Source organism: Prunus dulcis, chromosome 2 (assembly GCF_902201215.1).
Source record: "Prunus dulcis chromosome 2, ALMONDv2, whole genome shotgun sequence".
In the NCBI taxonomy this organism is placed as follows: Eukaryota; Viridiplantae; Streptophyta; class Magnoliopsida; order Rosales; family Rosaceae; genus Prunus; species Prunus dulcis.
Window position 1 is genome coordinate 16,160,448 of NC_047651.1, and position 15,605 is coordinate 16,176,052.

At 37.7% G+C, this 15,605-nt stretch overlaps 4 protein-coding genes across 4 annotated transcripts; 2 read left to right on the forward strand and 2 right to left on the reverse strand.

Moving 5' to 3' along the window:
- Positions 1-1,899: 1,899 nt before the first annotated feature.
- LOC117618259 (protein FAR1-RELATED SEQUENCE 5-like) lies at positions 1,900-4,209 on the reverse strand. Its single transcript, XM_034347856.1, has one exon. It carries the CDS (start codon positions 4,207-4,209, stop codon positions 1,900-1,902), a length of 2,310 nt encoding a protein of 769 aa, XP_034203747.1.
- A 1,696-nt stretch (positions 4,210-5,905) lies between these two features.
- LOC117617752 (cytochrome P450 704C1-like) lies at positions 5,906-8,808 on the forward strand. The gene is made up of 5 exons (XM_034347272.1): positions 5,906-6,438; positions 6,971-7,255; positions 7,394-7,732; positions 8,099-8,299; positions 8,391-8,808. Exons 1-5 carry the CDS (start codon positions 5,926-5,928, stop codon positions 8,574-8,576), a joined length of 1,524 nt encoding a protein of 507 aa, XP_034203163.1. The 5' UTR covers positions 5,906-5,925; the 3' UTR covers positions 8,577-8,808.
- Positions 8,809-10,595: 1,787 nt separating this feature from the next.
- Positions 10,596-13,246, forward strand: LOC117617753 (cytochrome P450 704C1-like). The gene is made up of 6 exons (XM_034347273.1): positions 10,596-10,964; positions 11,412-11,627; positions 11,710-12,003; positions 12,084-12,404; positions 12,610-12,813; positions 12,932-13,246. Exons 1-6 carry the CDS (start codon positions 10,671-10,673, stop codon positions 13,109-13,111), a joined length of 1,509 nt encoding a protein of 502 aa, XP_034203164.1. The 5' UTR covers positions 10,596-10,670; the 3' UTR covers positions 13,112-13,246.
- A 135-nt stretch (positions 13,247-13,381) lies between these two features.
- Positions 13,382-15,079, reverse strand: LOC117617754 (nucleolar protein 58). Its single transcript, XM_034347275.1, has 5 exons — positions 14,852-15,079; positions 14,672-14,742; positions 14,215-14,405; positions 13,833-13,959; positions 13,382-13,753 (listed from the first exon to the last, which is right to left on the reverse strand). Exons 1-5 carry the CDS (start codon positions 15,006-15,008, stop codon positions 13,619-13,621), a joined length of 681 nt encoding a protein of 226 aa, XP_034203166.1. The 5' UTR covers positions 15,009-15,079; the 3' UTR covers positions 13,382-13,618.
- Positions 15,080-15,605: the final 526 nt, after the last annotated feature.

A 15,605-nucleotide genomic window follows, 5' to 3' on the forward strand; every position in this document is an offset into this window, starting at 1 on the left:
CTTGATCTACCATTACCTGCTGGTGTGACACATGTAAGTAGCTTCCATTGCGTGATATATTCATACATTGTGAAATTTCATGTGGTCATTGGTGTAATTGCATGTGCCTCAATGTAGGTAACTGCTGAAGCTGCGACCGAGATTTTAGAGCTGAATGCTGGGTTGAATGCCGTACTTTTTTCAACTTCATTGGAAGCAAGCATAGAGATCAGTCTCCTACGGCAAGAGATTGTGAGTCGGTCGACTTTCATTTCAGACTGATTTCATAAAATGAACAACCTTCACGGATGTTAATATGAACTAACAGACCATGGTATTGAACATGAACGCTGTTATATTGTATTAGGAAAAATTGAAGAACACCTCGGGAACAACCATTGGAAGTTCAGGTATTGGTGAAGACGTCATAGATGATGATGCGGAACATGTAAGTTTGTTACCTCCATCGTAAAGTTCGCTCTATAGGATGTTACATTTTTCACTTTGAAATACATTGCTGACAGATTCTGCATTGCAAACCATCATCACAAAATTGATCAAAATATATGTCAATGTTTCCCTGTATGTAGGAGATTCGCACAAAATTTAAAGCTGACCACCTAGGTACAAAAGGGAAGACAAAAATTGTGATACCAGAAGAGCATGAAGAAGATGCGGAAGAGGAAGAAGAAGAGGAAGAAGAGGAAGATGAAGAGGAAGATGAAGACGATGGTTGGATCGACGAGACAGACGTTGGGGATGAGGATGAGCAAGCCGATGAGGACGAGGTTGGGGATGAGGATGAGGAAGCCGATGACGACGGGGCCGCAGCAAAGGGTAATCTGACTGCAGAACAAGACTCCCCACTCCAAAAAGGCAAAGTTCAGAAATGTCTTCGTCCACGTACCCCAAAGAGAAAGAAAACCATGTAAATTATGGAAACGATTCAATTTTCCGGATCATTGGTCCGTTTTGTAATACAATATGTTCGGCATATTTCCCCTGACCATTTCTGATGCTATGTACTTCGATTTATAGTTATAAAAAGAAGGTGTAATTGTGGATGTACACAACAATATGGAGTTCCATTTTTCATTTGTCGGGGTTTGCGCACAGCCGCCCTTGCATTGCATAACCGTCATGCAATTGCATGTGTGAAATGCAAATACAAACCTGCTGTGTGCAAACAAAACATACCTGAAAAACGCATGCCCAACCCTAAATGTATAGCACAAAGACAAAGACAACAAAGCAAATACTTTATTAAGATCATATGTGTATCATTCAATATTATGGTTAAGCACATTGTGTTATACGAAAATCAGGCTGTTTTGGAAAATCATTTGTGCTACATTAGAATGTCCATTACAACGTAATTTCGAGTATTAATCGTTGTTGTACTGAAACAATGTTCGGCTTATTGCCCCTTTCCGTTTTTGATTCTCTCTACTTCGATTGATAGTTAAAAAAATTAGGTGTAATTATGCATGTAAAAAAAAATATGATTCATTTTTCCTGATTCGGGGTTTGCGCACAGCCGCCCTTGCATTGCATCACCGTCATGCAATTGCATCTGTGAAATGCAAATTGAAACCGGCTGTGTGCAAAAAAAACATACCTTCAAAACGCAAACGTAAATAATGTATGGAGCAAAGACAAAGAAAACGGAGCCAATTCTTTATTATGACCGTATCTTTATTATTCAATATTAGAGTTAAGCACATAGAGTTTTATGAAATTGGGGATATTTTGGAAAATCATTTGTGCTACATGACAATATCGGATCACCGCCTCCTACATAAAACTTCCGTTGACGCACCCCCTACAAGTCATAACATCGTTTCTTAACATTACATACATAAAACAATAACTTAATATCATATGAAAGCATATTGTCTATTACTGAATCTACATTTCATGTCAATTTTTACATGTAAACCAAGTTCCAAAACTACAATTGTTTTGGGTTGAACCAGTACATAGGGAATTAGGTTCACCATTGTCGAATGAGAAACCATCGTCACTGTTAGGGGTAGAACCGGTTGGGTCTGCAGTAGAAAAACTATCAGAACCAGAGAAATCAACCACATTGTTGCTTCTGCATTGAGAAATCGTTTGACTAGGGTAACTGTAGCTAATGTCCGGGGACGGCCCTTTATCAGAACTATACTGATAGCTTTCAGTACCTGATGGGATATTCACACCTGCATTTCTACTTGGATGCAAGTTTCTTTGAGAGCAATTACGCTTTGTATGTCCATATCCGCGACACAATTGACATTGTCGACGCTTGCGCGTTCCACCCTGCCTTGCTTGACTGCCTTTTGTCTTAACGATATTTGGATCTTTCACAATATTTGAAGGACATTGCTCAGCGCTACCCAATTTCAGACTCGTCTCTTCTTCCTTTTGCCGTAAGCCTTCACAAATTCCCTCCAATCTACTAAACTCATTCGTCAACATGGCATAACCATTTGCACTCTTTGATGCATAAAAACAAACTTTGTTTGACATAGCACTTAAACTTCCATACCTCGCCATTTCTACAACTTCCTTGCTACTGTCTTCGCCTTTGCTGATAAATTCCCTACATGTATCAGTTTGGGCACTCTTTGTCCATCTCTTCATTATGAGTGCTGGAGGAATTTCCGTAAGGTGCTCGCACTTCATTACATAAAACAGGTGGCAACACGGGATCCCTTCACTTTCATATTTCCGGCATCCACACTGTATCCGTATCTTTTCCCCACCGTGGTAAACACAAGTCCATTTATTATGCGGTTCACCATATTTTGACAATACGTATACACGACCTCCAAAATTATGCATCACATTATCATGGATGAGTGCTGAACAAGATTCGATCTCATGACGAACCAATACAAAGCATCTATGCGTGTAAATCAAAGAAGCTTGTTGCTCGAGTTTTGTCAATGCGGTTTTAAGGACTGGTGTTGAGTACTTTGCGTTGAAACCATCCTTTGCCGTGGTATTCCTAAGACGTAACATAGCCCTATCAATTGCTGGAATACATTCAAACAACTTCACACCTTTCCTCAAGTAATCTTTCACATACTTGTTCATAGACTCCACGCGTCGAGTGGTGCACATACCACCAAAAAACTTTCCTCTCAAACATGATTCAGCCCATGAGTCACTTTTTGCATACATCATTTCCAACCATTCTTTTTGTTTCGGAGTCCTCGCTCTTTCCCTTAGAACCTCCCATTTCTTCTCAAACTCGTCCAATGCAAATGGTTCCCAAATACATGCCTGAAAATTTCTTACCAATTCATCATCCTTCAAGTTATTTTGTGCATTCCTTGACACATGCCATGAGCACAACCGATGGTTAGACATGGGAAACACATCATCAATGGCTTTACGCATTGCCTCATCGCCATCCGTCAATATTGATATTGGCTTCTTATCTTTCATGGATGCCATGAATGTTTCCAATAACCACTTGTAAGTTTCAAATGTCTCGTCCTGCAATAATGCACAACCAAACATTACAGTAGAACGGTAGTTGTTCGAACCAACAAACAACACTAGGGGCTTGTCATAAACATTTGTTTTGTACGTGCTGTCAAATATGAGGACGTCCCCATAGGCAATGTAATCCAAAAGTGAAGTGGAGTCCCTCCAAAACAAATTACCAAGCCTATTTTCCTCGTCAACACTGAACTTACAAAAGAATTCTGGATCCATTGCTCCTTTCGCTTTCAAGTAAGATAGTGCAGCTTCTGTGTCACCGTCGAGCAAAATTTCCCTCCGTGATGCATCCAACTTATTGTACAAATCCTTTATTTGAAAACCAACATTTAAATACCCGCCACATTGGTCGACCATATACTCATATGTTTGACATGTTCTAACCAATGCTCTTCGCATTCCCACTGCTTGTGCTAAATCAGAATTTCGAACAACACGGTTACATCGGAGATATGGTGATTCAAGTGGAGTAACTAGTTGATGATTGTGATGTGGTTCAAAATTTGTAACGACGTAAACGTCACGTTTCTTCTCATAACCCACCCAAAAATGGGCAGAACAATTCTCTCTTGTAATTGGCTTTGGTGGTCGAATCCTATCTGATCGATCATTAAACTTCTCATTTCTCAAACCTTCTTTAGAACAACACCACCGTCTCCTACATATTTTCCCTTCCGCATTTCGCACCAATTTGTCTTTTCTCACGCTAAATCCAATGCCCTTTGCATAACTCATATAATATTCTTCTGCTAATTATATCGTTTTAAACTCTTTTCCCATAACATCTTCTTTCCTCGGTGCAATCATGTCAACATCATTATCATCACTGCTTTGACTAACCATATGTTGGACCGACATATGCCCAGTCTCTGTTGTCGGTGCCCTATGACTCGACCTTTCACAACCACCCAGATACCCTGAATCACTACAACCACCATTTGATGTCTCTAGACCCCTGTCCATCTTACCAGACCCCTTCATGCCTGAGAAACATAATTTCAAACTGAAATGACCTTATACTCTATGTGCTAACATACTTTCTCTTAAAAAAAACACAAATGAATAATCTCATGCAATTGCACATACTCAGGTCAATAATTGCACCACGTATAACTGTTTTGCAACCAAAAACATGCAATTGCATCAACTCATTACCCAAATCACATTCAAGTCCTAAACCAGAAAGAGGGTTCTTTGAAATCTTACTTGATGTTTCCATACTTTCAAAGGCCTCTCCTTACACTTCCTTTTGGCACCAACTCAAATGCCGTCGTTAACAGCCAAGGATCTTCGAAATTTTTACAACCACGTTGTTATTACAAATTCATTCCCCTGTGACATTGAAATTCTATATCAGACAATGCCAACAAATCAAATTAAATTAATTAAATACCTCCAATTTGGTGACCATTTCATCATGGAGGTTGGACCCACCATCAATTTGGTATCTGCATATGAGTTTTGGGCAAGCAGAGAGAAGACTTGAGGACCTCAATTCAGTGAGCATTACCTTCTTGCAGCTGCATTTTGCCCAAGCACAGACAAGAGTTGGACGCACTTACGATCAATTTGGGCAAGTGAGAGGAAGAGTTCCTTCTGAAGCAGAGACAAGACCTCGCAGCCAAGCACAGACAGTGGGCAAGAAGAGAAGAGTTCGTGGAGGCGCTAAGGATTTGGATTTGGGCAAGCAAAAGGAAGAGTTCCTGGAGGGGAGGCGCTCAGAATTGGGGAAAATTCTGTGGTGCCCTGGCAGACGACCTCCAGAATTGGATGGGCTGTTACGAATTTCGATTTGGGCAACCAGAGAGGAGAGCTAAGTGAGAGCTAAGTATTCTATCTCACTGCTTCCTACCGCACGTGTGACTTAGCTGCTAAATAACAAAGGGCTGAATAGGTTATCCAGTCATTCAATCTCAGCCATCCATTTTTGAAATGCAAACTCAACCCTTAGATAAGTGGCTGTACAGATACAGCCAGGGCACCACAGAATTTTCCTTTATACAAATGAGTCGCACTTCTATTCGAGACATGGATTGTGACAACCAAAAAAAAACAAAAACAAGAAATGGATTCCTAATAATACTAATTTACGATTTTTGTTCATCACCCCCACAAACTTTTTGCCATGAACGACAAACTCTTTTTTTATTTTTTGGTCGAAAAAACGAACGACAAACTCTTGGTCTGTCCACCCACAGGTTCACTTATCTATAAAACAAAAGAGAAAGCCACAAAGGTTGAGAGAGCATTTTAAGTTTTAGGAACCCCAGGTTCTCAACATTTGACACGCCATTTGACACGCGTCAGGGCATAATGAAGTAGGATGAATAAGATTATGCTGTGTGTCAACTCTCTCTCTCTCTCTCTCTCTCTCTCTCTCTCTCTCTCTCTCTATATATATATATATATATATTAATTTCTCTGCCTCCTATTATCTTAAAGAAAATCAAGATGGGTTTTCTTGTTATCATCTTCATCTTCATGTGGCTCTTTTTCTTCCTAACCTTGTCCCTCTTCATACTTAGAATCTTCACCGGCAAGTCCATCAGAAACCCAAACTACCCTCCTGTAAAAGGTACTGTCTACCACCAGTTCTTATACTTCAACAGACTCTATGACTACCAAACTGAAGTTGCCAAAACAGAGTCAACTTACAGGCTTCTAGCCCCGCACCACAGCGAATTATACACGACTGATGCACGAAACGTTGAGCATGTTCTGAAAACCAACTTTGCCAGCTATTCGAAAGGGGCGTATACGCAAGCTATTCTGTCTGATGTTTTTGGCCAAGGGATATTTGTTGTGGATGGAGAAAAGTGGAAGCAGCAGAGGAAGCTTGCAAGCTTCGAGTTCTCGACGAGAGTTCTTAGAGACGTTAGCTGCTCTGTGTTTAGAAGAAATGCTGCCAAGCTGGTTAAAGTTGTTTTTGAGATTTCAGGTTCCAATGGGGTTTTTGATATGCAAGTGAGTAATCTGAAACCTACATCTCTCTGTCTCTCTTTATTTCTATTTTTTCTCCTAAAAATTTTCACAACTTGTCTTCTGGTTTTGTTCAGATCACATAGTGGTTATTGGTTCAGTCTCCAGGTTATGTAAAACTTGTTCAGTGTTGCTTCATCAGATTGGTTTCATAAAAGCTCAACTCTGAGCTATGCTTATAAAATTGGGGCGGTATCCTAAAGTCAACTTTAATTTGGGCTGGTTCTTGGAACTAATATGAGAGGAAAACTTTACCGGTGAAATTGAAAAATTGCAAGCTGAACTCATTCTGATCAAACAAAATTGTTCATAATCGAAATCATTTCTAAATACCAGATCATGTATTTCAGATTGTATCCAAAGTTTTAGTATTTCCCATCTATTCTAAATATCTTTGAAAGTAAGATCAATTAGAAAAACGTGGGCACATTGTTTCTGAACATTATCTTATTTTTAACTAACAGCTTTATGGTGTAAGTTATTATTTACATTTTCTTACATATGATTATTTTTGTAGGACTTGCTTATGAGATGTACCTTGGATTCCATTTTCAAAGTTGGGTTTGGAATAGACCTGAATTGCTTGGAGGGGTCAAGCAAAGAAGGGACTGCATTTATGAAGGCCTTTGATGAATCAACTGCTTTAACCTATTTCCGCTATGTTGATCCATTCTGGAAACTGAAAAGATTTCTCAACCTTGGTTCCGAGGCCTCCCTTAAAAAGTATGTCAAAGTCATTGATGATTTTGTGCACCAAGTTATCAGGAGCAAGAGGAAATTTCTGGAGGAGCAAAAGGATGTTGTAAGTGAATTTTACACTTGTGTAGTGGCTTTGCATGTTCGTATATCATTTTTTTTTCTTTTGATTCTGCATTGAAGTTTCCATTTTATAGCATCAGTTTTATTAATGAAACTTTGAATTTTATTGTATGTTTCAAAGAATGACAAGGAAGACATACTATCAAGGTTTCTATTGGAGAGCAAGAAGGATCCAGAGGAAATGAATGACAAATATCTAAGGGACATCATTCTGAATTTTATGATTGCTGGCAAAGACACCAGTGCAAATACACTCTCATGGTTCTTTTACCTGCTCAGCAAGAACCCTCTAATACAGGAAAAAATTGTACAAGAAGTGAGGGATGTTGTTGGTAATCAGGTCGGTGAAGCGAAAATCGATGAATTTGTGGAGAACATTACTGATGGAACTCTTGAACAAATGCATTACCTTCACGCGGCATTGACAGAAACGTTGAGGCTATACCCTGCAGTTCCCATTGTATGCATATACTCCAATAACCCTGTATTAATTTTCTTTATGGATAGTTTTTGAATGAGATATTGTTATTTGTTATAGTTGTTTGTGAGAACCTAAACAGGACAGTGCCAAAGCCTTGATAAAATCTGTGCTAAATATATCAAAACCAACGCCACAAGATAAATATTCCCTGAGCGTACCCCATTGTGTTGGCTATTATCAAACCAAAGATGTTTAAGCCTAATTATTCTTCAGTTTCCATTAGGGAAATGAGTTTAATATCTATGGTTCTGTACATTAGGGTGAAATTTTCATATACTAAAGTTAAGGCCAAATGCGTAAGCACTGAAAATATTGACTTCTTTGTGTCTTTGGCTTTCCTCTAAGGATGGGAGATGTGCAGAGGTAGATGACATTCTTCCTGATGGCTTTAGAGTGAGAAAAGGAGATGGAGTAAACTACATGGCCTATGCCATGGGCAGAATGCCTTATATTTGGGGAAAAGATGCTGACGATTTCCGGCCTGAAAGATGGCTCAACAACGGAATTTTTCAGTCTGAATCACCCTTCAAATTTGTCACATTTCACGTGAGTAATTTAATTTCTTTTTATTTGTCACATAGCTTAATCATCCTAATGTTCACTAATAGTTGTTTCACTGAATTGGTGCTACTTGCAGGCAGGTCCTCGGATCTGTCTAGGGAAGGACTTTGCTTACCGGCAGATGAAGATAGTAGCAATGGCTCTTCTTTGCTTCTTCCGCTTCAAATTGGCTGATGAAACAAAAGCTGTAACATATAGGACCATGTTCACCCTTCACATAGATGGCAGCCTCCCTATGCTTGCAGTTCCAAGGACAACCTGATAAAATTTCCTATATCTGAAGAAAATCAATGTTCAAGGTTATCACATATTATGATATTGTTATGATATTTGGAGGTTTTTGCTCTGTATTCTGTTTGTAATTTGTAGATAATGGAAACAACCTTGTAAATATATGTAAATTAGCAAATATGTAAAACCATGACTTTCATCACCCCAAGAAACTCTCTGCAATCTTGGGAGAACCTCAGCAAAGATTTGATGTCGTTTCTTTTCATTTTTGCCCACACAAACAAGCAGTCTAGAAAGTAGGGGTGGGCACAGTCTAGATTGGATCCTTTTTATCTCAAAACTATGGCCAAATCAATTACAATTTAACGGTTTGGTTTGATTTGGTTTTGACAAAAATCACGGAGGAAACCAAACCGAACCAATTTAAAAAGGAAACCTCAAGCCTAAAACAGTTCTCTTTCCTTTTCCATTTTTCAACATAATTTATCCAATTACAACAAAAAAATTCACAACTTGCTACATAATTTTTTCATTTTCTAGCGTATCTAACAATTCTAAAACTCAACATGCAATAAAACTTCAAATTTCAATAACTAATATAGCTATGATTTAAATATCAATAACTCCAAAGGTCCTTCAAACTTGAAATTCAATATCCACTCCTAATTATAATCTAATTATAGTATTACACGTGTAAAAAAAAAAAAATATATATATATATATATAAGTATACAGTCTGATTCGATTTAGACCGATTTATAAAAACTAAAAACTAAATTACATGCAATTTGGCAGTCCTGATCTCTTGGACTACAGAGGTCCAAGAAATTTGTGGTCACTCACCGTTGGATGTAAATTCAACGGTTTACTCACTCTTGTACTTTTTTTAAGAAACTTTTTTGAACCATTGATGAGTGACCACAATCTCTTAGACTCCTGTGGTCCAAGAGATCAGGATTGTACGATTTGGTTTAATTTTTTAACCGTTTGACTTTTCCTTTATTAAAACTAAACCAAATAAATATTTTGAAGCGGCAAGTGTAGTTGGTTTGGCCATATTGATGCCCACCCAACTAGAAGTAGAAAGAGACCCATGAACTTTTGCAATGCTAATTATAACTAGGGGGCCCAAACCGTAAACCGACCGACTATTTGCGATATGGTGATTTTTTAAATCACAAACCGACTGCTTTTTGCAGTACCGTGAATTAGCGGTTTAAAACCGTAAGTTCTTTTTATGTCATAAAAATCCAATTTTTCACATTTTAGGCCCAATTTTGATGCTTCTTTTGAAGCCTTTTGATTTCAAGCATACTTTAATCAAAAAATATAAATTAACAACCTCAACTTCTCAAGCATATATAAATTCATAACCTTCTCAACTTCTCAAGCATTCACAATCTAAAGAAAATTAAAGTTACAATTCCAAGCATTAATTCCAATTAAAGTTAAACTTCTCAAGCATTCATAACCTCAACTTCTCAAGCATTCTAATTCCAAATCCTTTAAAGTTACAAACCAAAAGGAAAATGCAATGCACCAATGTCACAAATTAAGTTACAAACTCAAGTGTTGGTGCTGGTGAGTGGATTCGAAGGACCCCGTTGTGTTGTTTGAGCACCAATGCTATCTACAAAATGCAATCTTTTTTATATAAAAAATATAGTCGCGGTTTGCGGTAACCGCAAGTTTTGAAAATCAAATACCGTAATCGCAACCTCAAATGCAATTCGATTCTTCATACCGCAAATACAGCTCAGTTTCTCGCAATTGCAGTTCTATTACGATAAATTATCGATTGATTTTTACGATTTTTTTTTTTCTAAAATGCCACCCTAATCCTAACAATTCAGGGCAAGCATGACATCAGTTTGCATATAAAGTAAGAAGACCTATTTTAAAATTTTGGACCATCCCAAATGCCAAATTCACGAAACGTGGCATTCAACCACAAACGTCCTACAGAATGTGATATTATTATTCATTAAGTTAACCGTTAACAAAGTTTGGCACAAGTTATAAATAAAAAAATTTAAAAAAAAACATTAACAAAGACTCTTTTTGCTCTCTATAAAAACAGTGAAAAATAAACAAAGAACACTACAGATTACTGTCAGAATCAGTCATGGACTTTCTTTCAAACCCCATCTTCCTCACAGCTCTGGTTCTAGCCTTATCCATTTTCACTGCCCAAATCCTTGCAAGGAAACTGACCAAGGCAAAGAAGAAGCACCCACCTATTGCTGGCACAGTGCTCCATCAGCTACTTAACTTCAACAGGCTACATGATTACATGACTGATCTTGCTGGGAAACACAAGACTTACAGGCTGCTTGGCCCCTTCAGGAATGAGATTTACACCTCCAACCCAGCAAATGTTGAGTACATACTCAAGACAAACTTTGATAATTATGGCAAGGTATGTTTCCAAATCCATCTCTGGTTAATTAACTAGAAAATCATCAATGGGAAAATGTTCTTATGTTACAAGATGTTTATAGTTTCATGGGTTGCAATCAAGTTTCACCAAAATCTGGTTTTGCAGAAAGAATTGTGATATTTCTACCAAGTCCTTGGTCCGATCAACTAACTTTCAAGATGCATACACCCCCCTAAATAGAAATAATGACAATATACGGTCATTTCGAATTTTTTTGTTCTTGTGTAAATTTACTGTCAAGATACTAAGGATTAAAGCTGATAATTTTATGATAAGATCACAATCTTGCTAGGAGCCCAGGACAAGTTATCTTGAATGCCATCAGCATGGAACCTAAGTTTTGAATTTTTGGTGAATTTTTTTTCTTTTTTTCGGACTCAGGTGAATTCTTGGTATTAAGGCAGGGTCTAACTTGCTCTTGTGCAGGGATGGTATAACTACAATATTCTGAAGGATCTTCTGGGTGATGGAATTTTTGCAGTTGATGGTGAAAAGTGGCGCCAGCAGAGAAAGATATCGAGCCATGACTTTTCGACGAAGATGTTGAGGGATTTCAGCAGTGTAATATTCCGAAAAAATGCAGCAAAACTTGCTGATAAGGTGTCGGAAATCGCAACTTCCAACCAGGCAATTGATATTCAAGTGAGTTTGCAAAACTCATTTATTCAAAAAGAAACCAAGCCATTTTGATGATCCTAATCAACTAGCTATGGTATTAATGTAGGATCTATTTATGAAATCATCCTTGGACTCGATTTTCCAAGTAGCGTTTGGTATTGAATTAGACAACATGTGTGGATCAAATGAAGAAGGCAAGAGTTTTGGTGATGCTTTTGATAATTCAAGCGCATTGACCCTCTGGCGTTACGTTGATGTTTTCTGGAGGATCAAGAAGTTTCTCAACTTGGGATCAGAAGCTGCCTTAAGGAAAAATACCAAAATTGTTAATGATTTTGTGTTTAAGCTAATCCACAACAAAATTGAGCAAATGCAGAAAAAGGATAACTGTCCGGTGACTGTGAGTGACACTTACCTACAAGTTTCTGTCTCTGATTCAGTTTAGAACCATGATACAAACTTGTTTTACACTCGATGCAGGTGGACAGAGAAGACATTTTATCAAGATTTTTGCAAGTGACTGGGACTGATCCCATATACTTGCGAGATATAATTCTCAATTTCATTATAGCTGGTAAAGATACAACAGCAACCACACTTGCGTGGTTCTTTTACCTGCTGTGCAAGCATCCTTCTGTACAAGAAAAAATTGTACAAGAAGTGAAGCAAGTAACCGGCATGAAAAAGATCACCCACTTTTCCGAGTTTGCATCTGGTGTGAGTGAAGATGCTCTGGAAAAGATGCAGTATCTCCATGCTGCAATCACTGAAACTCTCAGAATCTATCCTGCAGTTCCAGTGGTAAGGAAAATTATAATGAATTTTCTCTTTATCTCGGCCCATAGGCAAAGAACATAAAAATCAAAGGACTAACTACATAAAACCTTGTGTTGTGTTCTTATTACTTTGCTTTCCAGCTGCAATGAATTTCTACTTTAGTGTGATATCCTGGAAAAGTTTTTTTAACTTCCCAACATTTCAAACATCCATTCTGCTTTGATTGCAGGATGCAAAGATATGCTTTTCTGATGATACTCTGCCAGATGGGTACAGTGTGAGGAAAGGAGATATGATAGCATACCAACCTTATGCAATGGGCAGGATGAAAGTCATATGGGGAGATGATGCAGAAAAGTTCAGGCCGGAGAGATGGCTCAACGAGAATGGAGTCTTCCAGCCAGAGAGCCCTTTCAAGTTTTCAGCCTTTCAGGTTTTTCTTTTGGAGCTCATCTTTATCCTAGACATATCTAACTCTTCTGGTTAACTTCATTACTGAAGCAACCAAAATGTCCCTAATTTCTTTTTATAATGTATGTGATGGTTGACAGGCCGGACCGCGAATATGTCTTGGAAAGGAGTTTTCTTATAGACAAATGAAGATCTTCTCAGCCGTTTTGTTAAGCTGTTTTATGTTCAAAATAAGTGATGAGAACAAAGTTGTCACTTACAGGACAATGATTAATCTTCACATTCTTGGGGGTCTGGAAGTTCGTGCCTTCCACAGATAGTTTAGATTAGTAATGTCACAAATTATGTAACATCATTTATACTTCAAAGGCAACCCACAAGATGCCCCTTGAAAGGATTGAACTAGAATATTAAGACTTTGTATTTTTATTAGTATTTTGATAATAGATTCACAATGCAAATGTTCCACTATAAATGACCCTATATACAAAGTTATAATCAATAAACAACTTTTTCAGGAATCTCTGATTTTAGTCATTTGCCTTGGTATGATACTGATCATGTATCCCAGAAAACTGGGTCAAACTGAATTCAACAGAGAGCTTCAAAGATATCAACAACAAAAATACTCCATCCTCTTTCCATACATTACAAATTTAACCAGCACTTACAAATTCCTAGACTGTAGCAAATGAACTCGCTGCATAAATTACAAAATTGCAGAGGCATAGTACCCCCTGATATAGAGTCACAAACTTCAAGACATGTATCTACCAGGCAAGTAGAAAGAGAGGCAAAAAGATAAGTATCCATAATGGTTTCACCAATTACAATGCTGTTGAGGTCACAGGAGGAGGAAGCTGAATTCCTGGCCTTGCATTCCATCCTTTCCGTTGCCTATATGCCTCGATTGCCTTGACTCGAACCCTCTCCTTAGAAGCATCTTGTACATTCTTCAATGCCTTCACAAAACAGGGTAAGTTTATAATTAAACTGAAGAACTTTAATCTGTACTGTATCATAAAGAATGTATTTTGCTACCTTAGGCACAACCAACTTTGGAGGAGCTTGAACTACGTCTCCAAATTTGATTTCCTCACGTCCAGGAAAGTCTACATTCTCTTCTTTCTTGCCCTTTTTCTTTTTGTTTTTCTTTGCTTCCAAGTACCTGATTATAAAAAGCTTGTCAGTTGTTACCAATCAGTAGAAGATGGGTAAGTTTGATTCATTTGATCACCGCAATGATACAATAACCCAAGAAAATTGCAATTTGTTCACTTTTCCCGATGATTCATTTACAAGCATTCTGATACAAGAACATAAGGCAGTCATTCTGACCCTGCTATATTATCTATGCAGCATTCCACTTCCAGGGAGCTAAACATTCAATACTTTCATTCGAAAAAGGTGTTAAAATATGTACTTTTTCTTGCGCTCCTTTCTTTTTAGACGAGTTTCTGATTGCTTCGATGCTTCTGTTTCAAACCGAAGGTCATGCACTTGCTTTCTCTTTCTTTTCTTCTTTCTCTTCTCATCTGTATGTTGAGGTTCCAAATTCTCAGCATCACCCTCATCTTCAAAACCAGTCTCGAAGTCCACTTCATCCGTGGGTTTCTGTTCACATAACCATTGTTTTTTTTTGTACTTTGTTATACAACATGCCAATGTCACCAACTCAAATTCAATGTGAGCAATCATCAGTAATAATTAAACTAAGCCTCAATGACATTGAATTGCAATTTTTGCACAAAAAACTTGCCTCAAGTTTCAATCAAACTGTCCAAACCAGACCAGAAGCCAAAACCCAAAACCCACAATTTCATAAACATATGCATATATAACTTCTGTAACATAAGTGCAACGACAAGGCAAGCACTTACTGGTTCAGCAGCATCAACTCCATTTTCCCTCTTTTTTCGTTCAGCAGCTTTTACGACCTTGAAAGAAGAGTCTGAAACCCATTGATAACAAACAATTGACAACAGTAAGTTTAAACAGGGAGAAAATTAAGTAAAAATATTTTTCTTTCCAAAAAAAAAAACAAAAAGTGAAGAAGAAACCTTGCGGGTCATGAGATTTAGTGAAGGCGAGGAGTTTGCGAAGTTTAGAGGGCAAAGCGTCGGCTTGGGAATAATCAGGTGGTGGCGGCAGCCTTGTGTAGCCTCCGTGCGCTGCATTGTAGTTCTTCTCTCTTCGTCTCCTTCCTTTACCTCCCATCTCTCTCTCTCTCTCTCTCTCTCTCTCTCTCTCAACCCTAAATCACTGTAATTAGGTGGCTGTGGCTTTTTGGGCTTATTTGAGGCCCATCCTCCTACCTATCTTCTCTTTTCTTGACCCGGTAAAAATTATTTCAAGGAAATATAAAATCTCAGCTTATCTTTCATGAATATTCACCAAAATACTCTCTAATCCCAAGTCCTAATTTTAGCCTTAATTTATTAATTTATTTTTCAAGAAAAATAAAAAAAGAACAACTCCAAACTTGCTCTTAGGTAGTTTTATAGAGCAAGAAAAAAAATTGTAATCTGCGTACCATACTTTTAGTGTGAATTTACCTAAAATTTTAAGAGTGTCGATTACAATTAGCACTCATGTAATTTAATTAGTATCAGTCACCCAAAAACTTTCTTTTAAAACTTAGCAAGTTACGGACTGTTACACTATACTGAAACTAACCACTATTTTTTTAAAGTGGGTGGCCTTATTTTCACTTACATTTACACTAAATTGATGATGTGTAATATAGGCAATTTTTCAACTCTTTATATCTTAAAAGGTTGAGACTTTTTAAATAAAGGAAACTAATATATGTGG

What these genes read in the sequence shown, in the direction of transcription:
- LOC117618259 (XM_034347856.1), bottom strand. Translation starts at nt 4,209, where the DNA reads ATGAGTTATGCAAAGGGCATTGGATTTAGCGTGAGAAAAGACAAATTG.
- LOC117617752 (XM_034347272.1), top strand. Translation starts at nt 5,926, where the DNA reads ATGGGTTTTCTTGTTATCATCTTCATCTTCATGTGGCTCTTTTTCTTC. An exon ending in TATACCCTGCAGTTCCCATT is followed by an intron (nt 7,733 to 8,098) that starts GTATGCATATAC and finishes CTTTCCTCTAAG; the next exon opens with GATGGGAGATGTGCAGAGGT. An exon ending in TCAAATTTGTCACATTTCAC is followed by an intron (nt 8,300 to 8,390) that starts GTGAGTAATTTA and finishes TGCTACTTGCAG; the next exon opens with GCAGGTCCTCGGATCTGTCT.
- LOC117617753 (XM_034347273.1), top strand. Translation starts at nt 10,671, where the DNA reads ATGGACTTTCTTTCAAACCCCATCTTCCTCACAGCTCTGGTTCTAGCC. An exon ending in AGGATAACTGTCCGGTGACT is followed by an intron (nt 12,004 to 12,083) that starts GTGAGTGACACT and finishes CACTCGATGCAG; the next exon opens with GTGGACAGAGAAGACATTTT. An exon ending in TCAAGTTTTCAGCCTTTCAG is followed by an intron (nt 12,814 to 12,931) that starts GTTTTTCTTTTG and finishes GATGGTTGACAG; the next exon opens with GCCGGACCGCGAATATGTCT.
- LOC117617754 (XM_034347275.1), bottom strand. Translation starts at nt 15,008, where the DNA reads ATGGGAGGTAAAGGAAGGAGACGAAGAGAGAAGAACTACAATGCAGCG. An exon ending in TAAATCTCATGACCCGCAAG is followed by an intron (nt 14,743 to 14,851) that starts GTTTCTTCTTCA and finishes AATGGGTTTCAG; the next exon opens with ACTCTTCTTTCAAGGTCGTA. An exon ending in AGAAAGGAGCGCAAGAAAAA is followed by an intron (nt 13,960 to 14,214) that starts GTACATATTTTA and finishes TTTTATAATCAG; the next exon opens with GTACTTGGAAGCAAAGAAAA.